We start from the raw sequence: 24,264 nt of genomic DNA, 5'->3' as shown, positions 1-24,264 counted from the left end.
CATCTGAGGACTACCTGGAATATTAATTTGCATAGTTAATGATTCCCTCCTTCAGTCATGTCCACACTCTGCCCAAAACATGCTTTACGTTATTATTTGCTTCTTTGCAATTTGATTGGGCACTTGGGAAAGATGGATAGGGTAAAATCTGGGGATCCTTAGCTTGCCCTGCCCTCTCCCAATTTAAAGGTTAAATGTTCTATTTGTCTCAGAAGAGGCTTCTGAGAAAATATTTGAGCAGGGCCAGGGTAGAGAAGGATGCTTGAGAAAGCAAAGGTCACCTTAAATCAATCCCGCTCCTTTCCCTCTCCTTCCTCTTCAACACAACCCTTTCTCCTGAACGTCTGCTAAGGTGGCTTTACCACCCTCGGCGGCTGAGACATGCGTATTTTCGGTGGTATTTAAACAACAACAACAAAAAAAAACAGCACGAGGGCCGAAGTCGAGGCAAGAAACAAAAGCGGTCAGAGGGTGGTACTCGCGGCGTCTCGGTTCGCTTTGTTTATTTTTCGAGCCACCCCCGAGGAGCCACCGGGAGCTTCTCCTGCAGCAGTCTCGGCGAGCGCGCCAGCCAGCCTGAGCGAGTCACACGCTGCATACACGCATCCCCGCGCTGGGGCGGGCGGTGGAGGAGGGGCAAGGAAGCGAGCGAGGCGGCAGGCAGAAGAAGCGCGCCGAAGAAGAGGGAGAGGGGGAAACCCCTCCGACCGCTGCGTCTTTCTCTAGCCAGGGAAGAGGCGGGGGGCGAGGGAGGGGCCGCGTGAGCTCAGTCTCCCCGCTGTGCGCCCACCCGCGGCGCTGCGTGGCCGCCGCTCGGCTGCAGCGGAGCGGTGCTGACATCTTCCAGCTCCCTCGGTTTCACTATGGACAGCTTCGATTTGGCGCTCCTGCAGGAGTGGGACCTGGATTCTCTCTGGTAAGGCTGGGTGTCCGCGTTGAAAGCGCTGCGTTTGCTCCGGATTGCCACTCCGGGTGCCGGAGTTCTGAAAGAGCCGCGGGAATGGGCTACCCCAGTCCTGCAACGCGCCTCGTTAGGAATGGTTCTGGTGGTGTTATTCTAGTATTCTTACGAATACTAAAGATGCAGTAATAATACTACGAAGGTTAAAATGATGGAGTATTATTACATGTCGTATTTTCGTTTGCAGTGATATTCTTCACGCTGTCCTTCAAAACTCTCTTTCTGGGGGCTGAGTTCGGCAACTGCACCTCTCAGTTTCTTCTCTGTGCTCCCACTCTTTTTTGCGATTTTCCTCTTCAGTTCTGCTATTCTCCCGCTTCCCTCTTAACTATTCATCTCTTTCTCCGTCTCATTTCGGGGCGAGTTCCCCAGGGCTCCCNCCCCCCCCCCCCCCCACCGCCTGATCCGCCTTCTGCTTCTCGAGTCATTGTTCCCCTTTTTGCGGCTTAGGCTCTGCTCCCCAGCCTGACCCGCGTCTTCACCTAGCTTGCTCCTCGTGTCAATAAATATAGAAATTGCTGCATTTCCAAGCGACATCTGGCAGCAGTCAGAAACCATTTCTAGAAATATCATTCACCACTGAAGGTGGAAATTTCTTCCTTCTTGTTGCCATTCAAAGGGCCAGCCTTCACAAGTGAATGCCTCCAGTACAGTAATTGCAACTGATGGCATTTAGCATATGGGCACCCTTAGCTCATTCCCTCTATAATTACAGTAATGCCATTGCTGTGAGTTAGCCTTGATCTGTGTGTGTGGCTGTTGTTTATGCATCTCAGGTACTTTTTGCAACTGCTGGGTGCCACTTCAGTCTTTGCCAGCTTTCCTGTTGATTATAGCCTTTATGTCTTAACCTTTTGTATGTGCTTCTAAGAGGAAGTAAGTACATCATATGGTTAAATAAGTGATTATTTATGTTCTGAGTTTAAAGAAGCACAATATACATTCATTTAAAATTCCTATTACATATGTCCTAAGTTTTTTTTGCTGTATAACAGTCTATTCTCTTTTTTGCAAGGAAACTGTTCAAAAGATACAGTTATTCTGATATGTAGATATTTCTATGTTTAGCGTAATTGGGATAATGATGGAGTTGTTTTGCTGAAAAATTATTTGTAGTGTTGTCTCAGGTTTAGGAATTGTGAAAATATCTCATTGAAAATGCATACAGTATGTTCAAATCTGTCTGTCCATCCATCCATCCATCTAACTTTAGGTGCTTTTTTCTGAACATTATGCATAATGCATTCAAAATTTGCAGGGCAGATAAGACTGGCAGTGAGTTTTCTATGGGAAAAAGATATTGTAGTTGTGCTATATAAGCTCTGCTAATACTGAATTGAGAAATGGCTTACTGAAAAGTTTAAATCTTAAATGTAAATGGGCTATGCAATACATTACAAATGGAGTTGTACATTACAATTACTAATGAGTTAGAGGTATTTGATTCTAGAAATAGAGCCCCTGATAATGGATACATTCTTTCCATATTAATCTTGATTTTAATGAATAGATATAATCAATAATTTACCAGGCTATAAATGGCATTATAACTTTACTAGTAGACTGTGAGTGAGATGTTATCAGGGTCAATTCTTATTTTGGAACTAAACCATTATGCTGCTTTCTTTTTAATGTCTTTAGGCCAATTCAGTTTTGAATATCTGGATTGAAGAATATAATAGGTTGAAAAAACCCCTTAATTTCCTTTACTTTGGAAATTAACTATTTATTTGGCATAGTTAATATTTAAAGAAATCTGGCAGAAATGTTGGGAGACTAGATGCATTTTTGGTACATTTAATTTTCAATATTTTTTTCATAGGCTTAAGTATTATGATTGCCTATTTACACTAATGTTAAAAAGTTAGCCTTAAATAAATATCGTGGATTTGCCTAGGGAGCAACTTTTAGAGAATTGTACAAAAAATATCTATTATTTTTGTTTGGAGATAAGATTTATATGGTTGCAGATATTGTCATTGATTCATCATACTCAGCAGTAAGCAGTGTGTTATATCCTGAGAATGACATAAATAGTTTGAGATGGGATTTGCATGGCAAATATTAACATTCTGTATTTTATTGATTAGCCTTCATTCTTTATTGCCCAGATTAAATAAGCAGCATTTCATTGCAAAAAGAGGCTATTTTGGTCAATCATTTTAAGATTAATTGAGAGAACAGTGATTTTTTTTATAAACATAGGAGAAAGTGGACACTTTAAACTTAAAGCATGAATATTGATAACGTCATAGCTTCACCACAGTATGACCTGTATGGAACAGAAAACTGCAAGCTTCTTGAAATTGGAGGCCTTATGCCACATTGTGCATCTTCTTTTCTCTCCATCCTTTACTTTTTTAACAAGCAATTGGGTTATTGATATTTACAGAATTTCTGTCACCTCCACCCCTTCAATAAACTTGACCATGATGTTTTAGATATAATAAAATTGTTTTCCTCTTTCTAAAAATTATTTGTTATTGCAAATAAGAAAAATGCACATTTTTATCAATATTATTGCAGGAAAAGGAACCACATTATTGGGTAACAGCAGTAATTCATTGCATTTTGGACTGTATTTACAATGATTTGGTTGCTCATTAAGTAGTGTGAGCCAGAATACGTGATGAGTATTTTACTTAAAAGTATAAGATTTTATAGCCATTTATACAGTTTTTATGATTAAATAAAAATGCTTAATCCAATGATGTTCTTATGTGATGAGGAAATGAATAGCAACACGAGAAATCTCATTGTTGTTACATACCAAAAAGACATAACATAGTTTTATAGTACAGATTGTATCAGTATTATTGATGCATAATACAGACATATAGACATTTTTGTAAGGTTGTTGTTACTGCAAATAATTCCTGTTACTGGTGTCCTGTTTCTCCAATGGTTTTCCAGCTGCAGGATATTGCTCATAAATATATTTGTGTTGAAATTGCTGTATTTTTGGGAATTCACATAATGCATAAAATGTATTATATGTATAGTCTGTTGTTTAGATTGCTTATACTTTGAGATAATCTAAATAATAGTTCATCAATGACCAGTAATATAATTAATCCCAAGAAACACTTAGAGCAATATAATGCACTTTGTGTATTTTCTGTATCCATTAAAAAAGTGTATAATGTGCAGTTAGTTTGCAATCAATTCACTACATTTTTCATTGACAAAGCAATAATATGTTGGTGGAGAAGCAGTTTTTTATTTGGCTGCACTCTAAATGCACTTTACTGCATCTACAATTGTGTTTATGCAAGACAAAACAAGCTGAGAATCTTGCAAAATTACTGTAAATCATATTGTAGGCATTTAATGAAAATATTTATGTTTGAATATCTTAGGGTCCTTTTAAAAAGGCAAGGTAATTCACAAATGCATATGTATTATACACACATAATGTATTGTGTGTGTGTGTATTTCTGTGCCATTTTGATATTTACTTTGATAAATACATTTACTTATGTATTCTTTTATGGCTGCGTCTAAAACTTTGGAATGAAGTTTGCTACCATTAAAATCTGCAAATACTTTATGCTTTATTCGTAGCTAATTAAAGTAAAATAAGAGAAGATAAGACTTCCTGAAAAGATGAAGAACATATTTGAATCTTTTGTCTTGCTGGTTGAGAATTGCGGGAATTGGTTCAGATAAGACTGAAGGAATTCCACTCTAAAATCTAGAAAGTTGCTGCTGATCAGCATGCCCAGTACTGAGCTAGACAGTTCAGTCATTTGACTAGGTGCAAGACAGCTTCTCAGATTGCTATAATATTTGGGAATCAAGAAGGCAAAGTGCATGAAGGGCGGAAATGCTGGTTGTTACCAGTTCAAACTCTAAGCATGTGCTAGAATATTTTTTCATTCTGCATCTTCCCAGAAGCCTTCTGTAAGAAAAGGCACACCTGGGAATAAAAAAGAGGGATGCTAAAAATCACAGTCCCATATTAAAGCGACCTAGTAAATTTCAATGTGCTTTATTTTATTTATTAAATTTATGTTATAGAACAAGGTGTACAACAAGGTGATACAATATCACCTGTCTTTTTCTCAGCCTGCCTTGAAGAAGTATTTCACAAACTAGACTGGGCAAAAATGGAATAAAAGTTAATGGTGCCTATTTAAACCACTTAAGATTTGCAGATGATGTTGTTCTCTTCTCACAAGACCCAGAAGAGTTACAAAGAGCTATACAAAGCAAGAGAACCATTTTGCTTAAAAATAAACCTGAAAAAGAGCCATGTTATGTTTATTAAATTCACCAAAGGAATAAATATATCTGGAGAAGAACTAAACATACAATAGTAGACCACTACATATGCGTTGGCCAACGGATCTCAATGGAAATTGAACAATGTGTTAAATGTGGTTGGCAGGCATTTAGTAATTGAATGTAATTTACAAGAACAACTTCCCCCTATGCCTGAAGAGAAAAGTTTTCGATCAGTGTGTGCTACCCATTCTAACGTATGCTAGCGAAACATGGACACAATCAATACAAAAGCTACAAATGGCGCAAAGAGCCATGGAAAGTTACATGCTTGACATCACAACACAAGATGGAAAGACCTGCACATGGATTAAAGAAGAAACGTAAATATACAATGCCATCAAAAGAGTGCCATTTAAAGAATTTAAATGGAAATAGTCTGGTCACATGGCAAGAAGAACTGATGGCAGGTAGACTAAGGCAGTTATAGAATGTCCACAAAAGAGATCTAAACCAAGATGGAGGGATAACATCAGTAAGTATTGCGGTCCCAATTGGCAAAGGAAAGCTCAAGACTGTATTGCTTGGAAACATGCAGAAGAGGCCTTCATCCTACAGTGGTTAGACAATGATGATGAAATCCATATACCACCCAAGTCCAATGTTTGTTGGTGGTTCACATTAAAAAGAAGAAAGAATGCAATAATAGATTAGAATGACAGAATATTTTTATTAAGATAGCTTATTTTTTAAAAATGTGAGCAACTTCTACAAATGCTTATGACAGTGCAATCATCTTTCACTTTAGAGTAAATAATAATTATCTAAGGATACAGATAGTTAAAGGAGATTTATTTAGGAGATTTGTTTGTTTACTTGTTCCACCATTTAAGGACAATTCCAGGAAACGAAGTTCCTCCCAAATTGAGCTACATATACATGAGATCATATTGGTTACCTCTTTTTTTAGCCTTGAAGAACTAAATTCCTTATATTCCATTCTCTGTCCCTTGTATAGCTTAACTGTAAAAAGACAAAACATGGGATGAGTGGAAGACTGAGTTCTCTTTTTAATTTTCTGAATTGCTCTGCAAGATAATAAGAAAACCAGTATTAAAATGTTATAAAAATAAATAGGTTAGATTTTCTTAGATTTTGTCATGAAAAATAAGTTAGTAATAATTCACATACTTTAGTGATTCTGGCAAGGCTACTGTATTCATAACAAAGTTTGGTATCAACCCACTGTTTCTTCCTTTATTGCTCCTTCAGCTAGTCATTACATATAGTCTAAATCAGAGTTTCTCGCCTTTGGCAACTTTAAAATGGGTGGATTTCAACTTCTATAGCTGGCTGGAAAATTCTTGGAATTAAAGTTGCTAAGTTTGAGAAATGCTTTTCTAGAAGAACATATAGGATGTAGGTTTTTAAATCAGTGTTTATTTTATCTGGAAGTAAATGAAATATTTACATAATAAATGGATGTATTGTTATATAAATTAAAAAAGATGACAAACATGGAATAAATTAAAAGATGCAGTAAAGGGAAAGGAGTCCCTACAGATTTTACTCCACTAGTCTTTGCTGACTATAAGGGACATTGCTCATTTGTTTCAGATGCAGTACTTTTATAAAAAATGTCCTGTATATACTTATGTAGTTTCAGTGTGCGTATACACACACACACACACACACACACACACACAAATAGTGTGGTGACTTGCTTATAATATGTTAAATCCAATTCTATCGTTCCTAGCATCTCATTCACAATGAGTTCTTGAGTTCAGGAATGCTATGTTTCAAAAACAGAAATGTTTAGCAGGACTATATAAGATAAATACCAAATTACACAATGATATACCAGATCGATTTAATTATTATTATAGGCATATATTTCCTTTTATTATGGCATTATGAAACAGTCAAAAGTGCACATTTCTTAGCTGATAATAAGCCTAAGGCTACTGTTGTCTTATGATCTTTAGATTTTTCTTTGGAAATAGAGTATGGTGCAAATAAGGACATTCATGATTTGGTTTTGTGAAGGTTTACAATTTGTTGGACAGCTCTTAATTTAGCATTGGCAGACAGAGACTACTGCTGTCAGAATGTATTTTATTGACACTCTGTTAGCTATGCTGTATGTTGACCTTTGACAAAAAGCCACAGCTGCCATATATCTTGCCGATCCTGAAAAAGAAAGGGAAAATGGTGTGTTTCTTTTTCTTGTTCTTGGAAGAGAAACAAAGCAAAATAAATAATATGAATTCTAAAACCATTTTAGAACAGAGAAGAAACTGAGATTGCAGTCCTAGAATAAGGGAGTGCTCTTTGTAGAGGTGCATATTCGTTTGACTTCAGTTGATGCATCCCAATATTCTTAATTTTCCCAGCAGGAGATTAACCAGAACTTCAAAACAATTATATCTGATAAATATTTGAACATACAGTGGTTTTCCTTGATACAAAACAACTTTTACAATATGCTTAATTTGCACGAAAAGTGAGCATGGAATAGGGCTGTGCAAAACCATTAAAATGTGTATTTGAATATATAGAAGCAGGTTTTTATTGTTAAAATAGTGCCGCTTTGGGGGAGGGGGCTGGCTTGGTTGATTCAGAAGCTACTTCCAGTTGTTTCCATATATATGCATGCATAGCTACTTCACTTTGCTGAGAAAGTATTGAACAAAATATCCAAATCAGAATAAAACTAGATTTGGATTAAAAAAGGATGGCTTTTGAGAAAAAAAGGGAAATCATATTGAAATACATACTCAGTACACATAGTCTTGCATTAAAATACATGTCTAGAAATTAGGGAATGCAAAAAAGGAGATGCAATTCAGACATTTTTTAAAAATATAAAAATGTCCCCAGATCCATATATGCTTTTTATATTGTTTTTAAAGAGATATTTGTTCTTAATGAACTGATAATACCTTCTAGCCCTAGAGCACAGGTCAGCAACCTGCGGCTCTGGAGTCGCATGCGGCTCTTTGAGCCTTCCCCTGTGGCTTCCAGCCTCCTCTGCCATTTGCAGAGAGAGACAGAGACAGAGAGAGGCACTTATGCTTCCCTGCTTCTCTCTCTGTTGCTCTCTGTGTTTGTGTGTGTGTGTGTGTGTGTATGTAAAAGAGAGTGGACTCACGGTGTTCTCAGATGAGCAGAAAAGCTTACCAGGCAGGGCTCCTGCCTTGGCTGCGTCTCTGCAGGAAGCAGGAAGCAGGAAGGGCAGGAGAGAGCTAGCTAGCCCAGCTATGCTGACTCAGAAATTCTGGGAGTTGAAGTCCATGAATCATAAAAGAGCCGAGGTTGCCTACCCCTGAGCTTGTTGGAGAACAGCTTGAAGCCAGCTTGCCAGGTGAGTAGAAGATCAGAGAGAGGGAGAGAGAGGGGGGAGACAAAGAGAGAGAGATAGAGAAAGAGAGAAAAAGAAAGAGAGAGGGAGGGAGAGAGAGAGGAAAGAGAAAGAAAGAGTGGGGGAAGAAGACTGGAGACCAAGGGCAGAAAGAGAGAGAGGGAGGGAGAGAGGGAGGGAGGGAGAGAGAGACCCTTTTGACATCTAAAATGAAGATAACACTGCATATATCCTTTTTTACACACACACACACACACACACACACACACACACACACACACACACACACACACATTAAAGGTAAAAAAGGATATATGCAGTGTTATCTTCATTTTAGATATCAAAAGGGTTTTGCTGCTCTCATTGTTTTGTTTTCAGTAGGAAACGGATCCAAGTGGCTCTTTGAGTGTTTTGGGTTGCCTACCCCTGCCCTAGAGTGTATGTGGACATCAGCATTAAGAGTGGGATGATGTGTCCCAAAGCAGACAGAGAGATTCCCTGAGGATGGGGGCCCCAGCAGGAGTCCAAAAGCTCGGAAGACAAAACCTCTGGTCATGGTGACCCACCTAGATTGGATTCTGATGTGTCTTTTCCCTTGACAGCTTGCTGGGTCTGGAGGATGTAAGCAAATGAATAAGGGAAAAGAAAATGTCAGAAAGAAAGAGAAATAGAATATTGGCTTAAAAACATAGAAAAGTGTTTTGTAGTAAAAGTTTCTGTTCTTGAATGTAGGAAAGAAAAGGTCAGGAAAAGGAACATGTAATCAATTTTTATTAATATATAAAATGTCATGTTATTAAAATCACATTAGTCAATTAATAATTTGTTCTTTCATGTCATGTTTAAAATTCAAGATAAATATCACTTATATAGTGATGCTCTAGTTATATGTAGAACAGTGTTGTATAATAACTTTAAAAAATGTTTCATGTAAAAAAAGTGTGAAAAGTGATCATTAATGCCATAAAAGAAATCATTCCTTTCCCATGTATGAAGTTTAATTAAAATTTAGTTGAATCTGCAATTATTGCTTGATTAATAGATTTTTTGAATGTGTTCCTGCTTTCTGTAATATGTGGCAGGGATCCCCAACTCTCAGGCCACAGACCAGTACCGGTCCTTGGCCTGTTAGGAACTGGGCTGCATAGCTGGAGGTGAGTGATGGATGAATGAGCAAAGCTTCATCTGTATTTACAGCTGCTCCCCAGCACTAGCATTACTGCCTCAGCTTCACCTCAGATCATCAGGCATTAGATTCTCGTAGGAGTGCTGTAAACTGCACATGCAAGGGATCTCGGTTGCATGGTCCTCCCCCCCCCCAGTCTGTGGAAAAATGGTTTTCCATAAAACTGGTCCCTGGTGCCAAAAAGGTTAAGGACCACTGCTATATGGAACAGATCCTGAAATAGTGGCCCTTTTGACAGTAACAGAGGAAATGGAGTCTGGTGAATTAAAAAGAATAATTTGTTTATGAGCTACAACAATGTTATTTCCTTTAGGAAATTACTTTTCACCTACAACCTGGAAAAGGACAAATAGAAAATTAAGATAAATCTACATTGTTTGGGAAATTATCTTCTTCGCTCTTTTGTATAAATAGAAAAGAGAGACAGTTTGGTGTGGTGGGTAAAAGATCAGCTAGAAATGGGAAAACTATGAGTTCTGGTTCCACGTTAGGCAAAAGACAAACATGGTGACCTTGGGCCAGTCACGTTCTTTCAACTCTAGGAAAGAGACAATGGTAAGCCACTTCTGAAAAATTTTGCCAAGAAAACTGCAGGGTCCACTCCAGGCTATATCTGAGAATCAGATATGAGTGAAAGGAAGGTAAAAAAAAAACAGAAGCAAGCTTAAAAATTAGTCGTTATATTACAGTATCTTCAAGAAACAATATGTTTTAATATTTTTAATTTCTTTACCAAGATTTCCAATTTTGAAATATGGAAATGGGAGAAATAACACTTCCTCTATTATCTCTCTATATTTATGTCTTCTTTGTTTGATAATACAAAATTATTTTGTTACATAAACCTGGCAGTAAAAATTCAGGAGACACATTTGATTTAATAGACATAGTTTGACTAAATGTCAAATCAATTAAATACATATCTAAAAGCACCTACATGCTCAATCATAGAGAATGCTTCTAAGTCTATTTTATACAGTGCTTCAGCATAATATTAGTATTTTTTCAGATTTCACTTACCTTGAAACCAAACTTTTAGGCTACATGCAACAATGCAAGGCTTACTATTAGGTTTGCTACAACCTATTGCAGATGACATTAAACTCCTACTAAAAGAGCCCATAAAACAGGGGTCTTCAAACTTGGCCCTTTTATGACTTGTGGACTTCAACTCCCAGAATTCCTCAGCCAGCGTGAAGACCCCTGCGATAAAATATATAAAGTTATACCAGGAGTTTTTAATTATACTAAAATGCATAACAAGAAACTTCACATATGGGCAATTTGAAATAATACAATAGCATGACAGATCAGTACTCACCCAAATTAATTGAACATTTGAATTGCTGAACAATTTGCCATAAAACTAAAAGAGATTCCTGCTCTGCTGTGCCTCAGGCATTTAGACAAATAGTTTTGTGTTCTTATTTTACCCTGAAGAAAGGATGGGTTATAGAAGAAATAAATAAATTCTGAAGTAGATTATGTCAAAAAAACACAGAAGCTTGCACATACAACCAACCGTATAAGAGAACTGCAGGAAAGCATGACAAGCTCTCCAGATTTCATAAAACCTGAATGGGATTCTATTTTATGTATGGAATCTCTGCATTCTGCTTATTTTTTTCTCCTATTCTTCAATAAGGAAGGACACAAAGTGAAATCATAGCTTGTAAAACGGCCTGTTGAATGAAAAGCAGTGCTCAGAGCCTCCAGGAGCTGCAGGGATCCCCGTGCGCCCTTTTCGCGCCACTTTGTGGTGCTGAATCTGTGTGCGCGTTTGCCTTGCTGTTTTCGGTAGCACTTTGGGGGGAATGGTCTATTCCCATTTGCAGCATGGCCGCCGTCCAATCACCGCGCTGCCTTTAGGAGGGCAGTGTTAGCTGCCAGTGCAGCGGCGGGGAAGACAAGGCAATCCTGCCCACCAGATCAGCCTGGCGGGGGTGGGGTGGGAAACCGAGTGGCAAGGAAAGTAGCACTCAGAGCCTCCAGGATCTGCAGGGATCCGCACGTGCCATTTGCAGTCATCCTCCTGCAACACGCAGCCTCTGGCTCACCCAGGGTCAAGTTGGCCATCATGGGAGGCTTGTCCTGCATCTGCAGCGGAGCTGGAGGATGGGGACGGGCCATGCCTCCTGTGACAGCCAACCTGATCCCAGGCGAGCCGAATTGCTTCAGCTGCGAGGAGCCTGGCCTAAGGTTTCCATCGCCCAGGCTTCCTGAAGCTGATGGGAACTGCTGCCCCCCATAGCTGAACAGTTTAGCCAAGCCACAAAATTGAACTCACAGCGGCGGCACCGGCAGCAGTTAAGGCGGGCGGAGGCATGCGATCCGGCCTGCCAAAAAAACTACAGTGGGCGGGGTCTTAAGTAGGGCTTACTTTTGGGGGTAGGGCTTATATTAGCCTGAACCCCAAAAAACAAGCTAGGTCTTATTTTATGGCTAGGTTGTATTTTCGGGGAAACACGGTAGTTATAAACAAGTAAGTGATCTAAGGCATAACATAGCTATGCAGCAAAAACATATTGCCACAAAATATTCCTAACAATTTCCAATAAATTGGAACAATAACAATTTCATACATTTTATGCATATGACTTTATATTTAAGATCTGAATATTACTTCTTGCTGTACAAATTACCTAAGTAAAGTTTAACTTTTAGCAATGTTTGATAATCTTTTGTTCAATTCAGTATGCATTGCATTAAAGAAAAACCAGAACTCTGAGCTAGCTAAAAAATTACATTGACTTGAATTTACATTTATGCATTTTTAAAATCAAATATAATTTTAAACAGAATCTGCTTTTTTTCTTTTCAGGAGAAAGTCCTGAAACTCACTACATTGAGTTCCTACTTGATTTTATATTAAAAAACAAAAGCAAAAGTTTTTTGTTTCTTAGCAGATTAAGTTTTAATTGATAGATTGGATCATAATTGGACCCAGGTCATTTGCAAACAAAATACCATACATCCAATACTTTTTTGTGGTCCTGAAGATGATAGTGCTAGAAGAGTTTTTGTCAGTATTTGCACTCCAGACATGCCATGTCAACTGGCCATACTGGCAGGGAAATGAGAGGAGTTGAACATCTGGAAGCATGTGGTTGAATAAGTTGCCCTGGAATCATGCATTATAAAATTGCCGAATTCTTTCCTTCCTGAAGAAGCTATCATTTACAGGAACAGGTAGATGAAGTAAAAGGCAAAATCATTGACTTAAAGTTTTTATTCATTTAAATTTATCCCATTGAACTCAGATCTCATTTCTAATGAATGATATTATCAGTTTAGAAACAGATGTTTTAAAGTAATGATTCCAGAATTCACATTTCTACTGCATTGTCTAAAACTTCTGTAATTTAGCAGAAGCTGCTATGGTTATTAACACTTCCTCCTTTGATTCTTTTTATATCAAAATTGTTTGGGGGGGTGAAATCTAGGAACTTAAATACTGAGTTCTGCTAAAGGTTTGAGGGTCAGATTCATAAAATTCTGTGTCACTTCTCTCTGCTCTTCATAGCAACTTTGAAAAAATGTAATTATATTAAGCAAGTCCCAACAAAATGAGTAGGCTTAGTTTTAACTTTATTGATTTACAGTCAGTCATACCAAAAAAACTGGCATTTAGGTTGACACATATAATGTATTGTGAATGTCTTATCCTATTTGGATTATTTATTCATCATTGAAATCTCTAATATCTGTGGGCTATAAACATAGCTAATACTGATGAAATAAGTTATGTACTGTACACCTCTCATGAAATGTTTACTTTTTTAATATAAGAATATAAAAATATCTACATTTTCCTTTCATTAATTCCTTAATTTATTTATTTTGTCTAGCAAAATCCATAGTGTTAAGTACTCTGTTTAGCTCTGCTGAAATGTACTTACATAAATATTATATTAAAATGAATTGAAATAAATATTTGTATTTTAGGTGAAGCAAATTTATGTTGTAAAAAGAACGAGATACTTATTTTATTATTCACAGTTATTCTTGTTAAGTTTCCCCCTCTGCCGACGATGATCTTTCAGTTCTTGTTTCATAAATATGCATATCGTGTTCAAGATCCCATTTAAATGCATGCATGAATAAGAAGTAATGAATTTGATTAACTTTATTAGCCATAAATTATCAAGTGTATTATTTTATGTTAACCCCCTTCGAAGAGAAAAATATGGCAACTCTTACCTGTGTGATTTGTGATTAATTCTACTTATGCTAATGCAAATTTCTATGAGTATAGTGTTTTAAATGTTAGTAGCAGGTAGTAGCTGTAATACAGTATGTTGCAGCCTTTCATAGCATTTGCTATCTGGACAGGCAATCATTTGCATCCTTTAAAAATTTATTTACAGCTTCAGCTAATTACTTCTTAGGATGTAAAGCCTATCACATTCACACAATTCATTAAAGCACAATCAGTCTGAATAGAATAATTTTTCAACTTTTTGGTGTCACTTTTATAGACAAATAACACTTGTAAATAATGGATAATGGGCATCAGAGTACGGTGTGGTATAAAACGAGCATGAATAATGTTTAATGGGAGATAGAAGATTAATTCGTCTATGACCTAATTGACTGCTTTGTAATAAAAGCAAAATGGTCCATGTCCATTATAAATAATACCGAAAGAAGATACTTCCTAATTCCTCCTTAACTATCTTTTTTTTCTCACTTCTTGGTTCAAATAGGAAAAGAGGCCCTAATGATAATCTTGCTATAGAAATTTAGGGATTGCAACAGAGCAAATGGTAATTAATAATGTCATACACTAATAGAATAAATCTCTGGCTTATCTAGAGGTACAGTATGTAGAAACATGCTGACTTCGGGATACACACCCACATCTTCTCTCTCTTTCTCTTTCTCTCTCTCTCTCTCTCTCTCTCTCTCTCTCTCTCTCTCACACACACACACACACACACACACACACACACACACACACAAATAGACACATGTGTTGTCCATCCAATGATTTCAAGGATTAGATCTGATTTTCTTTACATGTATGCTGGTATCTGAAACAATTTTATTTTCATTTATTTTCTAAACTTGGTGTAATCACCAAGATCTTAACACACTGACCAAAAAAGGCAAAATAAAATCTAGTTGCTTACAAAAAAATAACAACCTAGTTGGTCACAATGTCTGTATATTTTGCAATTATCTAAATCAGTAAAAATGAAATAAAACAAAAAACATCAATAAAAACAATCCAATTTCAGAAAATTAACTTGAGAAACAATATGGAGGTGATGGTGGAAAAAGTGAGTACCGGTATTTATTTAATGGAAGAGAACAAATATGAAAAAGAAAAGAAAAAGAAAGCAACAGTTTATCGGTATATATGTTTTTATAGCTGTTTCAATGTATGAAACTTTATCCCTTTCATTGTTACAGGAAGTGTCAGCTTTCCTGGGTAAATTAGACAGAAAACATGACTAAATGAGCTAATTCTATTAATTATAAGACTACATTAATATAATCTTGTAAGTCTGAGGGTAAATCTTTCCTGCTATTACTTTTAATCATCTGATTAATTAGGGTGGGTCTTTCTTAGTTTCTTCCTCTGACTGGTAAGCTATTGGGGTCTTTTTATCTGATTGTTTTCTAGGCAGTATCTCTTTCTCTAGTCCCCCAGGGTCATCCACATAATCCATTATAGGGAGTTTTCACTTAATGACCCTTTTTGTGACTGGCAACTCCCTTACTAAGCAAAGTGGTCATTAAGCAAAACATCACCACTGTCCCACTTAGCAACAGCAGTCCCTGTTATTAAGTGAATCACCTGTAGTCATTAAGTAATGTAAGGTTTTCCACTTAGCCTCACAATTTCCCCAGTGTTACTCAGGAATTTAAAAGAGCCAAAGAAACTCCTGAGCCGAGGTTTCAACAAAGATTACAACTTTATTTTGATCAAAACAGAGAGGGGCCGCCTGATTCCTCTTCGTGGCTGGTAGAGGAATGAAGGCAACAACCAGAAAAGATGTCTTCCACCTTTTATACCTTTCCAGAACAAAAATATCAGGTCTTGGTACCAGGCATAAGATGGCACAAAAAAATAATTCCTAGATGATGACTCATACACAGCAACCCAGGCTCCATCCGTAACTCCTTTTTCCCCTCCCCATACTGTGCTCTTTTCATATAAGCAATCACCTGTACCTAAAGCATGAAGCCTTACTTTTCCAATATATATATAAAGCATCTGATCAAGCAATTAACTACAAAATAATGATTACAAAATAACAAAACAATGATTACATGATAACACTATAAATATCAATATAAAATGGTTACTATATATAAAATAAATGCTAATGTCAAACTTAAACATACTAAAATCATAAGCACAATAAAATCCCTTCAGTAAGACATCACATGACCATGATTTTTGATCTCCTATTGACATTGCTTGTCAGAAGCCAGCTGGGAAAGTTGTAAATGGTGATCATGTGATTGCAGGATGATGAAAGTATTGTAAATAGATGGTGATTGCCAAGCACCAAATTGCAATCACATGACTGCATTGACCGCATGTGACAGTCATAAATGTAAGGGCCAGTCATCATTTTTTTCAATGCTATCATAACTTTGAACAGGCTCTAAATAAATGGTTATAATTAGTACATAATCTGTGACTGTAACCAAGTTGTTCCTAAGTCTCAGGCAATATTAGGTCTTCAGTCTATTGAGTAATTAGGTCAATAAATTTAAAGGTATTTTGAAAAGTTTGATACAGATGTTAAGATAGTTTGCCATTGTTTAGACAAATTCTCCAATTACTAGTTACAAAAAGTCTTTCAGAACTTCCATATGAATTGATTTCTCAACAGTTATTATTGTATTATAATTATGAGCTTTGTCTCATAGAATTTAGGTATTTCTGAAACTGAAACGCCATTGGTTCAAATCAAAATGTCAATTAAAAAAATTAATTGTAAATACTGTAAGGGGATAGCAATAGACAAGTGGTATTTATCTTTTTGCACAGAAAATGCTAAAAGTTTATCATTGTCATCCAGTAGGTCATCTAAATAAAAAAATACCAGCATCCATACAAATCTTTCAGTTGACAACTTTAGGGTCTGAATTACCCCATAGCATCAACTGGGCATAAGAAAAAGGACCACAATGCAATTTTCTAGAAATAGTACAGGACAATTTTCAAACTGATATTTATGGTAGTAAGAAATATATCTGATTTACTCTATTTTCAACCCCAATCTAAAGTATATTCCAAGAAACCAGAAGGAGAATTTATAATAAGTGAATTTGCCCAAACTTTGAACTAATCTAAATAAAATCCATGTGAAATTTGGGAAACTGGACTCCCCCATTTTTAACTGACACTTTCATGTTTTGGAGAAATTCCATAGAAATTTTCAAAACAATGCATGAATTTTTCAAAATGTTTTCCAGGTATTATGGAAATATAATGCATTCTGCAAATTATTTCCTTTGTAATACGCAAAACATTGTATATTTTTCTGGTCAAGAGATTTAAAATATTTTTAAACACACTTGTACACATACAATATATTAGATTCAGCCAATTATTTTTTTCCATCCAATTAGTCCAGAATGAGTATACTTGAGTAGTTAGCATAATATGAAACTTGGCAATTGGAGATAGTATTTTTTGAGGGGGGTGGCTATCCTCACAGGGCTGAATTATTATTAAATATTCTCAAGAGAAACAAAGTAATAAGCACAACATGGTAAAAAAGGATTCAATACCTGACTGTAAGAGAATACTGTCTTTTTTAGAGGAAAAATGCTGCTTTGCACTGGATCTGTCCAATAATTTGAACTTTATTTTTTTTAAAGACAAGTTAACTTGATATTTGTTTGGAAATAAACATGATCATCCAAAATGCAAGATATTGGTTTTTATATATTTAATGGACATCCTAGGACAAGTACCCAAAATTATATAGATCTGCAATGTTAAAAACAAGTGATTTGGTGAGCATCCAAGACAGCATCAGCACCACCATTTCACCAAGAACAATGGAATAAGCCAGTGATGGCGAACCTTTTAGAGACTGAGTGCTTAAACTGCAACCCAAAACCCACTTACGCATCGTCAAGTGCCAGGTGGGTGTGGCCATTGGGTGGGCGTGGCTGCAGTGGTAACGGCAGACTGGGTGGGACTAAAAAGTTCAATCAATCAATTCCAACTTTGCAAGATCTTTTTTTCTCCGTGAGAAGTTGAAATTGACTGAACCTTTTTTTTTTTTTTTGCACACGGTGGCGGAGGCCTAAAGCGAAAAGTTTTATAAAACCCAGCTGAAGGCCTAGGACTGGGGCAATGGCACGCGTGCCCACAGAGAGGGCTCTGAGTGCCGCCTCTGGCACCCGTGCCATAGGTTCGCCACCACTGGAATAAGCCAATTTGGATAAAGAAAACCTGGTTACTGTCTTAAAAACTCCTGGATTCTGATTACTTTAAATGCCAAGTTTATTCCTTGTTGTTGAACTATTGTTTCTAAAAGGAACCCTGAGTTTCTTTGACTCTTAAGATGCCGATTGTTAAGCAGCTTATCTGCTTTTCAATGCAGCCCTTTAAAGTTATGGCCTCTGTGTCTCAAAAACTTAGCTTTGTTGTTTCTTGCATCTCCTGGAACAATGAGGCAGGAAAATCTATTCCAGTAAATCCTTTTGTTGTGGTTTAGTATAAACCATTGAATATTCTATGGGAGATAAAGAATTAGGCAACAGTTACTTTTCTACAATAGAATTCATATTCCCTTTCAAAGACAAAAATATATGGGTGGTCAATTTTTATTCTGCTAATTGGGTCTAGCTCTCTTCAACCCTTGTTCATAGGCAGTTTTGATTCTAGCTCCAAAATTGACTTTTCAGTTAAAATTCTTCTTTATCAGTTCATTATTCTCCAGTGTGTTTCTCCTTCTTCCTTTGAACTTGGCATGTCTTTTATTTTGAGAGTTATTGCCTTATTAATCATTTCAGAATGCAGCAGCTGTTTTAATATGCCATGATAGTTGAAGCTTCAAGATAAAATATAGGCTTTTAATGGTTCTGCAAATATTATTCTAGTGCATTTGCATCTATTTTACTGCTACTTTCAAATATGTAATCATTTGTTCCTATGTTCCATGTTATAGACATCAAATAAATAGATAGAACTGATTAGATAGTCACTGTCAAACTGTCTGAATGACTTAGTCCAGTTAAAAGGGGGCAAATTTTGTTGTCTTCATTACCGTTGAACTACAACTGACTCCTTCACTTCCACCTCAAAATTGTTTCAGGGCCATAAAGGATATCTTACTTTTTCCTAATAATGATAACAGGTGATACTCACTGACTTAATAAAATTAGCAATTTTATTTCTTGGACTCCTGTTATACTTGAAAGTGGTGCACATTCCAGAAAAAAAATGTTACGAATTATAAGGTATTTAAGAAAATTCTGTGTTTGGACTAACTACATTAGATGATTGGTGTCTGGATAATGTGTGATTTTAGACTCTTTCTTCAACAGTGGCAGTTTATTCACTACCTGCAGCCCTTCCTGTTTTTGCTTACCTATTGAAACTACTGAACTGGAACTGGATATGGATTCTGTTTGTATAAGAAGAAAAGAACAGGATTTTTTTGTCTACATTCCAGACTGAATCCATTGGTTTTTAATGTTTAACATAATCAAGCAAGTAACAAAAATTGAGTGTTCCTATACACTTTTTATTGTCTGACTCAAAAGGGCTACAACATTATACTTAAATGTAAGCCTTAAGGGAGATAATGAATGCAGTAAGAAGAATCCACACAGATTTATAAAATTTAGGATTTTTTTAAAAAATATTTGAAATATGAAAGCAGTATACATATATACATATATATATATATGTATTTCATATTTCAGTATGGGACAAATCAATAATGTTCTTCTATCTGCAGGGTATAAAGCATGGTCATTTATGTTCAGATAATTTGCATTTTTAAAAACTATAAATTCAAAGTAGAAGATCAGAAAATGTGTTAGAACTTATGAAAGGTGAATATGTAGTATAGCAAGTATTATTGAAATAGGAAAATAAGCTGATAAATGAATTTCAGGGAGCAGAAATGCAAAATAATGTTGAAGGCAAAAACAGTTGAACAATCAGTTGAACAACCTCAGTTGGTAGGACTTACATGATATAACAAATCTGATTGATCAATCGATTGATTAATTGAAGGAATAGATGAATATTCAGACAGCTCCTGATAGAATGACTTAGAAAGGAAAAAGCGTTAAAATATTAAAAATAAAAGACATTATAAAGGAAGAATTGAGTATATTTCAACTGCTCAGAAACTAAACATCCCACCCCAAAGAAACACTGACACTGGTTTAAAACTTTGAAAAGAAGAATTAAAAATAACAAACATTTCCTGTCTTTCATAGACTCAAATACTGTCACAACATCCATAAACTAGGTAAAAGAGCTGATCTGATGCACAAATTCCTCCATTTTTGAATGTCCATTGGGCATACCCCAAAGGAGCTAAGCTAATGGTACAATACTACTTACATCATTTTGACAAAAGCAAAACATTCTTGTACATGGCTCTGGTATTTATTTTGTTTGAGAGATTAGGAAAACATTTTTACAGGAGCCAAGCAGTAAAAAAACCCCACTAACTTCCTCAATCAAGCAAATTAACAATTAAAAATTAAGAATGGGTGATAAATTACCTTATGTTGGGAGTCAACTAATTTCTGACTTACTGCACCACATTGTAGTAACATTCTTTGGCCTTCCCTCCTCCTTTTTCTCCATGTATATCAGGGTGTCAAACTCGATCGTGTCACATGATGTATCATGATGTATCATGACATTTTTTGCCTTTGTGGAGCCATGGTGGATGTGGCCTGCGCGTGACACATCTGGCTCGTGGGCTGCCAGTTTGACACCCCTGATGTAGATGATATATTGGAGAAATAGTTTTCTCATGTTTTAAGGAACAACAAGTAAAAATTCTTCTTAATGGCTAGTAATTGTCAAAACAGAAAATCCTTGTTGTACAACCAATTGCTTAGCAATCATCTGAAGTTATAATGGACCTCCCTGAAGGAACTTATGACCTGGTTATGAAGTTTTGACGGTTGGGCCCTCCCTTGGTCATGTGACTGTAGGTTAGCTCTTTGGCAGCCAGTCTGCATTTACAGCTGTTTGCAATGTTCTGCAGTCACGTGATCATATTTTATGATATTTTTTTCCAAATACCAGCATTTATTTCTGTTTTTTGGCGAAACTGGCCAATATATAATATTTAATTCTGAATGAAAAAGCCAAGTAATCATAATGCTTGTAACATTATTTCCTAAACTATAATTAATATTGATAGAATATCTATCAACCCTTGTTTTGTTCTGTTTTTATCTGTTTTTAATCTGTGGATGGATGGACGGACGGACGGACGGATGGACAGACGGACGGGCGGGCGGGCGGGCATGCAGGCGGGCAGGCAGGTAGGCAGGCAGGCTCCAATTACTCTTGTGGGGCCTATGTTCTAACATGGCCTCTATAAAATGCAACATCTTAAAAGTTTCACTATTCTCTATTCAGAGAGGCACTGAAACCTTGCCTTCAGATTAGCGCATTAAAATCAAGTGGATATATAAATAACAAGCCTGCACAATGCCATGATACAACTATCACAACATTTGGGACAAGACTTGGTTAGAAACAGTAGAGCAACCTTCAGCTTAACCAATATTTTTACATAATAAGTTTTTATTGGTTTTCCAGTTTTACATTTAAGTATTTAGAAAGCAGCGTGGTGATTCGGTAGTCAATAGTACAATAACAAAATATTTACTACATGTCTCAGGTTACATCATCAAAAAATTCCTTCTCTATTTCCCTTAACATTTGCTATATCATATTTAAGCTAGTAAATTTGTAATTATAACAAGCTCAGTTAAAACATTTATCAGTTAAAACATTTATGCTTATACATATCCATGTCCTGTATTTAAATTTTACCTAATTTTTAATTACAATATTCCAATTTAACCTTTAATATCCATAGTATTTAAATTTTGGGTAACCCAAATTTCCTTTATTTCACTACATAAAAATTATAATATCTAAAATACACCTATTACTTACTTAAATATATTCTTATTTTATTTCATAGACATTTTCTATTTCTCATCCTAGTACATCACCACTTACTAATGGAGTATCCTTTATTGTCTCAAATCCATCGTCTATGTTATCTGGGCTAAACAATAATTCAAAGCTATTTCCTAATAGTTAATTTTCATTTCCCTTATACATCTAAATCCTCAATATTAGGCCAATTAATCCCTTATTTTTTATCATTTTCCAACAATAGCTAAATCGAATAAACATATTTCCTTTCATCTCAAAATCTCCCTTTAGCCCATTAGTTGAGACTTTAGGATCAATAAATCAAAAGACCCCATTTTTTAAATCTAACTCTAGCTTTCTTTTTATGCCAACCAGGCTTCCATACCAATGATCATCAGATAGATCTCCCTTCATTCTTGCACATGTTAGTTGAATCAAAGGAGACCATCTAGTTATCAATTTTCCAGAGGAATTGGCCCATTTATGGTTGTTACGTTGTCACCCTGGTGGCCCAGATCCCCATAGTTGCTCTAGCATATTTGTCTTCAATTCAATCTGGTCTTCTTCCTCAGGTTTCTTCTGGTGTAAGTAGAAAGTCATATCCAATTTTATAGTAGTTGTTTGGTTGTCTAGGTTTTCAGTAGCCTGTACTTGTTGATCTTTAGCACTCTCGATCTTGGTATTACTTTCTTCCGCTTCTGTTGTTTTTTGGGTTGTAGATTCTTTATTTGCAATCAGGGTTTGGTTGTCTAGATTTTCAGTACATTGGACTTGTTGTTCCTTAAAGTCCTCTGTCTTAGTATTAATGTCTTCCGCTTCTATTGTTTTTTGAATTGTAAGCTCTTTGGTTGCAATAAGGGTTTCGCTTTGTAGGTTTAAGCTGGTGCCTTTGTCTTTCAGTCTAGCTTTAATTATCTCAGTGGCTTCAAGAATTTTTTTAAGTATAAGTTTGTAATTAGCCGAAATTTGTTGCTGGTCCTCCTCCATTTCTGATATGGCTATAAATGGTCTTTTAGTGAAGGCTATTTATTAAGCAAGAGTCAGTGAGTATTCACCTCCACAGTCCTAGAAAGCAATTTCACCATCCAGCTGTTCTCTCAGCTTTTAATCTCTTTTAGATAATACCAAGGACAGATCTGGGCTATGAGCAGTCTTTTTTTCAAGAATATTCACTTGCTGTACCACGTTTCGCCACAAGATGTCCTCCCAAGCTAGGTTTTTGTCCAATGTAAGTTCTTTTTCATCTTTTTTACGAGTAGATAGAGTAGCAAATCCCCATGAAAATAGGAACTTTTTGGGTCCCTGAATATCAAATAGATGCAAATCCAATTATTTAGCTGTTCTTTTCAGGCTTTATGTCCCGGAGGTAAACAAATGCCACCATTTTAGAGGGTGGGAGGAGAACGTTCCCTTCCCTCTCTCCTCACAGGGGGAAGCAATTAAGAAGCTTTTTACAGGAAGATACTTGGGGTACAAAGAAGGTAAGATCTCACCCAATTCCTCCGCAGTGCTTTCGAAGTGCTTGTTAGTAATTTTGGCGTCGGCTGGTAACGGCTTAGTGATGGGCCATATTAATGGCCGACCTTTTCCCCATCAGTTCAAAGAGTTGCCCGGGATCAAATGGGAGGGCTGCTGCCCTTCCGCGATTGCTCGGGAGTCCTCTTCACGCTCGTCGCCCCTCTAGGGCAACTTCCGACCCTTTTCAGGGTCCCCCAGCGGGAGAAAACCGGACGACGGAGGGAGCGATCGCCCCACACGTCCACCAGTGCCATGAACACAAACCGGAAGCCCGGAACAATATAGCTTTGACCAACTTTGAAAAGGATCTGGTGAACTGAAAGATGACTTATCGAGACAAGGCACATCAGAGAATTTGGAAGAACTGCTCTGATAGTATAAGTATTAAGTTGTTGGAAGAATTGAGGCACAGAGGAAATAGTAAGGCAGGGATAGTTTTCAAAGTCTTTCTTCGTCCCTATCCTGCTTCTAATGGCCTCCTCAGACACTGGTCCTCTGTTTCAACAGAGAAGAATCTCCATTTATGACTCTATATAAAGCCCCAAGATATTTAGCCAAGCCTTGCACTGCTGAAGTCCAAATTCTGAATCAGCTGGAAAGTGCTTCACTTATAGCACTGCAGGCCACATGACCACTTGTTTTTGAATTATTCTAAAATGTTAACTTTGGGAAATTTTGTGAGCTTTTCTCCACAATCTTAACAGTGGTTTTTCTAGACAAGAAGAGCTTTGGCAGCCAATAACAGTCAAATGCATTCTATTGTTCTGTTACTCTTTGTTCAACTTCAGATTTAGATTTAGAAATACCATTCTCTATTTTATAAACTTAAACTAGGCAATTTCATAGATGAGATACAGCAGTTGGAGTAGCCCCCCCCCCCCCCC

The 24,264-nt window shown here is 36.6% G+C and overlaps 1 protein-coding gene across 1 annotated transcript in view; it reads left to right on the top strand.

Moving 5' to 3' along the window:
• Nucleotides 1–863: 863 nt before the first annotated feature.
• LOC107288161 (AF4/FMR2 family member 3-like) overlaps nucleotides 864–24,264 on the top strand; it is a gene marked incomplete at its 3' end in the record, with an annotated part of 256,331 nt that continues 232,930 nt past the window's right edge. Inside the window, exons 1-3 of the mRNA XM_029284284.1 lie at nucleotides 864–916; nucleotides 18,955–18,969; nucleotides 21,535–21,553. Of these exons, the coding sequence (XP_029140117.1) occupies nucleotides 864–916; nucleotides 18,955–18,969; nucleotides 21,535–21,553 (87 nt within the window). The remainder of the gene's footprint in view (nucleotides 917–18,954; nucleotides 18,970–21,534; nucleotides 21,554–24,264) is intronic.

This window comes from Protobothrops mucrosquamatus, unplaced genomic scaffold, assembly GCF_001527695.2.
Source record: "Protobothrops mucrosquamatus isolate PMUCROS unplaced genomic scaffold, P.Mucros_1.0 scaffold490, whole genome shotgun sequence".
In the NCBI taxonomy this organism is placed as follows: Eukaryota; Metazoa; Chordata; class Lepidosauria; order Squamata; family Viperidae; genus Protobothrops; species Protobothrops mucrosquamatus.
The sequence above is the reverse complement of the archived record's forward strand: the minus strand, read 5'-3'. Positions and strand labels throughout refer to the sequence as shown.